The sequence below is a fragment of the Choloepus didactylus genome, chromosome 1 (genome assembly GCF_015220235.1).
Source record: "Choloepus didactylus isolate mChoDid1 chromosome 1, mChoDid1.pri, whole genome shotgun sequence".
Lineage (NCBI taxonomy): Eukaryota > Metazoa > Chordata > Mammalia > Pilosa > Megalonychidae > Choloepus > Choloepus didactylus.
In genome coordinates, this window is record NC_051307.1 from 199,794,720 (window position 1) to 199,800,831 (window position 6,112).

At 40.4% G+C, this 6,112-nt stretch overlaps 1 protein-coding gene across 1 annotated transcript; it reads left to right on the top strand.

Moving 5' to 3' along the window:
• Nucleotides 1-4,620: 4,620 nt before the first annotated feature.
• LOC119528681 (protein-L-isoaspartate O-methyltransferase domain-containing protein 1-like) lies at nucleotides 4,621-5,469 on the top strand. Its single transcript, XM_037828980.1, has one exon. It carries the CDS (start codon nucleotides 4,870-4,872, stop codon nucleotides 5,467-5,469), a length of 600 nt encoding a protein of 199 aa, XP_037684908.1. The 5' UTR covers nucleotides 4,621-4,869.
• The last annotated feature ends 643 nt before the right edge of the window (nucleotides 5,470-6,112 follow it).

Consider the following 6,112-nt stretch of genomic DNA (forward strand, 5'->3'; position numbering starts at 1 on the left):
TCACCAACAAAGAAAAAGAGAGTTGTTATAGGATTTGGGAAAGTGTGGAATTCAGTTGAAATTTAAGTGTAGCAGTGTTTTTTGTTTGTTTGATCTTTTTGTTTTTTGAGCTTCAATTTAAAAAAATTTTTTTTAGTTTCCTTTTCTTTTTAATTGAGATTGTTCACATACCATACAGCTATCCAAAGATCCAAAGTGTACAATCAATTATTGCCTGTGGTACCATCATACAGCTGTGAATCCATCACCACAATTAATTTTTTTTTCAATTTTTAGAACATTTTCATTACTCCAGAAAAGAAAGAAAAAAAAAAAGGAAACTCAAATCCTCCCATACCCCTAACCACCCCCCCTCCATTATTGATTCATAGTTTTGGTATAGTACATTTGTTACTGTTGATGAAACAATGTTAAAATACTACTAACTGTAGTATACAGTTTGCAATAGGCACATATATTTTTTCCTATATGCCCCTCTATTATTAACTTCTATTTACTGTCATACATTTGTTTTAGTTTATGAGAGGGATTTCTAATATTTGTACAGTTAATTACGGACATTGTCCACCACAAGATTCACTGTCTTGTACATTCCCATCTTTTAACCTCCACCTTGCCTTCTAGTGACACACATGACTTTGAACTTACCCTTTACACCACCTTCACACACCATTCAGCGCTGTTAGTGATTCTCACAATATGCTACCATCACCTCTGTCCATTTCCAAACATTTAATTTCACTCTAGTTGAACATTCTACTCATAATAAGCCACTGCTCCCCATTCTTTAGCCACGTTCTATATCCTGGTAACTTATATTCATGTCTATGAGTTTACATATTATACTTAGTTCATATCAGTGAGACCCTGCAATATTTGTCTTTATGTGTCTGTCTTATTTCACTCCATATAGTGCCCTCAAGGTTTCTTCATCAACCTATTTTTTTAAGACAGTTTTGTTCACACACCATACATTCCATCCTAAGTAAACAATTGTTGGTTCCCTGTATAGTCATGTATTTACGTATTCAGAACCATCGCTACTATCTATATAAGGACATCTCCTTTCTTCCACAAAAAGGAGGAAGAGTCAAAGAAGGCAGAGAGACAAAAGAAAAAGAAAAAAAGAGAAACAACAACAAAACATGACAGCTAGAAAGCAACAAAAGGAAAGATAGCCTTAACCTAAAGTAGAATAACAACAACATCACCAATGCCAGGAGTCCCATACCCTTCCCCTACCCCCCCATATGCATTTAACTTTGGTATATTGCCTTTGTTATATTAAAGGAAGCATAATACAATGTTTCTATTAATTATAGTCTCTAGTTTGCATTGATTGTATTTTCCCCCCAATCCCACCCTATTTTTAATGTTGCAATATTGACATTCATTTGTTCTACTTCATGTAAAAACATATTTGTACCTTTTATTACAATTGTTGAGCACCCTAGGTTTCACTGAGTTATACAGTCCCAGTTTTTATCTTTTGTATTTTGTTCTGGTGTCCCACATGGCCCTAACCTTCCTCTTTCACCATACTCACAGTAATCTTTGTTCATGTACTTACATTGCTGCTACTGCTCTCAAATGTCTCTCAAATTGTTTTCAATCTCTCACTCCTGTCTTTTCCTTTTTCTCTTTCTCTGTCTAACAGTTTTTCCTGTAGTGTTTCCTGTAGAGCAGGTATCTCGTTCACAAACTCTGTCATTGTCTGCTTGTCTGAGAATATTTTAAGCTCTCCCTCAATTTGAAGGACAGTTTTGCCAGATATAGGATTCTTGGTTGTGGTTTTTCTCTCTTTCAGTATCTTAATATATCACCCACCCCACTTCCTTCTTGCCTCCGTGGTTTCTATTGAGAAATTCACACATAGTCCTTATCAAGCTTCCTTTGTATGTGATGGGTCTCTTTTCTCTTGCTGTTTCAGCAGATTCTCTTTTTATCTTTGAAGTTTGGTAATCTGATTATTAAGTGTCTTGGTGTAGTCTATTATTCGATCTATTCTGTTTGGGATACGCTGCACTTCTTGGATCTGTAATTTTATGTCTTTCATAGAGTGGGAAATTTCAGTGATTATTTCCATCCTCTATTATTGCTTCTGTGCTTTTTCTCTGCCCTTCCCTTCCTTCTCTTCTCCTCTGGGAACCAATGACACTTACATTCCTGCTTTTCATTTTGTCCTTAAGTTCCCGGAGACATTGCTCGTATTTTTCCATTCTTTTCTCTACTGTTCTTTTGTGTAGCTTTCATGTGGCCTTGTTCTCCAGTTCTTGAGTGGTTTTCTCTTGCTTTTCTCCTCTTGAAATCTGCTGCTGTATGTTTTCCATTGTATCTTTCATCTCTTGCTTTTGCCTTTCATTTCATAGATTCTGCCAGTTGTTTTTGTTTTTTCGAACTTATATTTTCACCGCTTATGTATGCCCAGTGTTTCATTATATGCTTCATCTCTTTGCCATATCTTCTCTAAACTTTTTGAATTGATTTAGTATTAGTTGTTTAAATTCCTGTATCTCAGTTGAAGTGTAAGTTTGTTCCTTTGACTGGGCCATAACTTCGTTTTTCTTAGTGTAGGTTGTAGTTCTGTGTTGTCTGGGCATCTGGTTTCCTTGGTTACCCCAATCAGGTTTTCCCAGACCAGAACAGGCTCAGGTCCCAGAAGGAAGAAATATTCAGTATCCGGTTTCCCTGAGGGTGTGTCTTAGAAAATTGGTACACCCTGTGAGGCCTCAAGTCACTGTGCTTTTCTGCCCAGCAGATGGCACCTGTCAGCCTGTAAATCCAAACTGGTATAAGGAGGTGTGGCCTATGGCTGTTTTCCCCCAGGCTCTGGGGTCTGGTTCTGAATGGAAGGCAGGTAGTAGAGCTGGGCCCCACCTCTTTCCTCTTAGGGAAGACAGATCCCCTAGGGAGAGGTGATTAGCATTCAAATGGTCTCTCTCTGCCTGTTCTATCTCCACCCTTGTCTGGGTCAGAGGTCTGGGAACTGAAAATGGCTGAGGCTTTCTCCACTGAGCTGAAACAGGGACAGAAAGCCCCCTTCCGGGCCAGTCCCTGGTCACCCTCTGGCTCTCCAAGGTCAGTCGTCACCCAAAACCTCTGTCTGCTTGTTGGGGATTCGTAGCTTGTATTGAGCAGTCCACGTTTGTTAATTAAAACCCCAGTTAGAGCTCAGCTATATTCACTTGCTTGGAGAGTGCTGCTCTTTAGCACCACAAGGCTTTGCAGCTCAGGCTGTGGTGAGATGGGGCTCCTGGCTTGGGTCCACAGTTTTTACTTACAGAATTTATCCTGCAATCTTGGGCATTCCTCCCAATTCAGGCTGGTGTATGATGAGTGGACAGTCACATTTGTCCCCCCACAGTTATTCCAGATTATTTACTAATTGGTCCTGGTTGTTTATTAGTTGTTCCAGGGGGAAAAACTAGCTTTCATTCCTCTCTATGCTGCCATCTTCTTCCATCTCTGTAGCAGTGTTTTGAGAGGCTCAAAGCAAAGAACAGCTGTGTGTAATGGGGTCAGTATCAGGCCAGGACTGTGAAATGGACTAACAAACCAGTTTCCTTGGAAGGTTAAAACAGACGTAGAGACTGACATCATTGAGACAGCAAAGTGCATTGCTCCAGGGTTCCATTTCCCCATAGAGTTTTTGAACAACAAGCAAAAACTGGCAGAATCATCTTTCTCAGAGTTCTAGAAATAGGCAAATGGTTGCAGTAACTGGGCAAGTGCTGAATCAAGGAAAAGACGATTTAAAAATGGTTGGAAAACCTCATGGAGCCTTTCCTGGCACTTCTCCCACCCTTTCTCTAACTCACAGTGCAGGTCTATGTTCTCAGTTCTGGAGGGAAGAGAGTAAACCTCATGTCCACATTGGAGTGAATATATATCTGGTGGCAGCCTGAAGGACTCAGTTGTTCATCTGTGTCTGATTTAGCCCACAACTTTCTCAGAAATAGAAGTGGTTTGCCAGGCAGCTAAATTGTTGTAAGAAAACAATCAAAAAACCATAACTGCTGGGAGAAAAGGCTTTAAAACATAACAATAAAGCACCCATAACCAAGATGAAAGAATGAAAATTTCCTGGGGTAAGATGGGCATTTGGAGAGTACCTATGTGAATGGGAGAATTCACAAAGCTACATGCATGCCCATGAGAAGACACATGCACAAAAAAGACCAGAGAAGATCCCAGTCTTTGATCTCAGGCTGTTCTTTAGGCCCATTGAAGTCTGGCTAAACTCTGAGGAGAGCACTTGCACAAAGCAAATCTACAAAGACTAGGAAAGGTGTTTTATTTATTTTTTTCTCTCATTTTTCTTTATTTTCTCCTCCTCCTCCTCCTCCTCCTCTGCCTCTTTCTTCTTCTTTAGCTCCTGACATTCAACGAAATCTGTCATAACACTAGCTGAAAACAAGCTTAAAGAACAAACACTTCAGTGGCTAAACTGGCGTTAACCCATTAAAATATTAAAATGTCCACTGTGTAAGAAAAAAATTACAAGACATTAAAAGAAACAGGAGGCCCTCCTGCTCGCGCCCGTCTGAGCATGCTCAGGTCCCCGACGGCCCTGAGGCCGCGACTGTCGGGTTTTCTCCGCGGATCCTGCCCGCCCTTCCCTTCCCCACGGGCGGCGCGGCGGTGGTGTTGTGGCGGGGGCGGGCGGCCGGCTGCTGCGGAGCCCGCGGAGCCCTAGCGCCTGGACCCGCGCGCAGCTCGGCGGGCCCAACCGACCTGCCGACCGCCGCAGGATTAATTTATTTTTGGAAATCAAGTGCAATATTAAAAGGAAAACAAAACCAATGTTGGAAGCCATTTCTGCTAACTTTATTTATTTTTTTAAATTTATGATTTGATTTGAATGCTATCATGGGAGGAGCTGTGAGTGCTGGGGAAGATAATGATGACTTAATTGATAACTTAAAAGAAGCTCAGTATATCCGCACTGAAAGAGTGGAACAAGCCTTCAGAGCTATTGATCGTGGAGATTACTATTTGGAAGGATACAGAGACAATGCTTACAAAGACTTAGCCTGGAAGCATGGAAACATACATTTGTCAGCACCTTGCATTTATTCTGAAGTTATGGAAGCATTGAAACTTCAACCAGGATTGTCTTTTCTTAACCTGGGAAGTGGAACCGGATATTTAAGTACAATGGTGGGCTTAATTTTAGGTCCTTTTGGAATAAATCATGGGATTGAGCTTCATTCAGATGTGGTGGAATATGCCAAGGAAAAACTGGAGAGCTTCATCAAAAATAGTGATAGCTTTGATAAATTTGAGTTCTGTGAACCTGCATTTGTGGTTGGTAATTGCCTCCAAATAGCATCTGACAGCCATCAGTATGATCGAATTTATTGTGGAGCCGGAGTCCAGAAAGACCATGAAAACTACATGAAAATATTATTAAAAGTTGGAGGCATTCTAGTCATGCCTATAGAGGATCAGTTAACACAAATTATGTGAACTGGACAAAACACTTGGGAAAGTAAAAATATCCTTGCTGTTTCATTTGCTCCGCTTGTTCAGCCAAGTAAGAATGATAATGGCAGACCAGATTCAGTGGGACTCCCCCCATGTGCTGTCAGGAATCTACAGGACTTGGCTCGTATTTACATTCGACGCACACTTAGAAATTTCATAAATGATGAAATGCAGGCCAAGGGGATTCCTCAAAGAGTGCCACCAAAAAGGGAAAAGGAAGAAGAGAAACGAGGAAAGAGAGAGAGTTTAAACAAAGGAATTAACATTATGTGTTTGGGGGTAATCAGCTTATTCCTCAGCCTCTAGACAGTGAGGAGGATGAAAAAAGGAGAAGATAACAAAGAAGGGAAGAGAGAGAAAGATCACAGTGAAGCCATGAAGCCAGAGCAGCCTCCTCAAAATTTACTGAGGGAAAAAATCATGAAGCTGCCCCTCCCGAATCTTTAAAAGCTTACTTGACATATTTTAGAGAAAAATAACTTAGATCGAGAAGAAAGAATGCCTACTGATAATTCCTTCAGTCTTGAAAATGTAGCATTTGTTAGGAGTTAAAAGAGAAAATTATTACTTTCAGAGAGAATTGTAGTGGAAAAAGTATAACATGTTTCTGTCTAGTAATAAAAAA

Coding starts and splice junctions, on each gene's coding strand:
- LOC119528681 (XM_037828980.1), top strand. CDS start 4,870: ATGGGAGGAGCTGTGAGTGCTGGGGAAGATAATGATGACTTAATTGAT.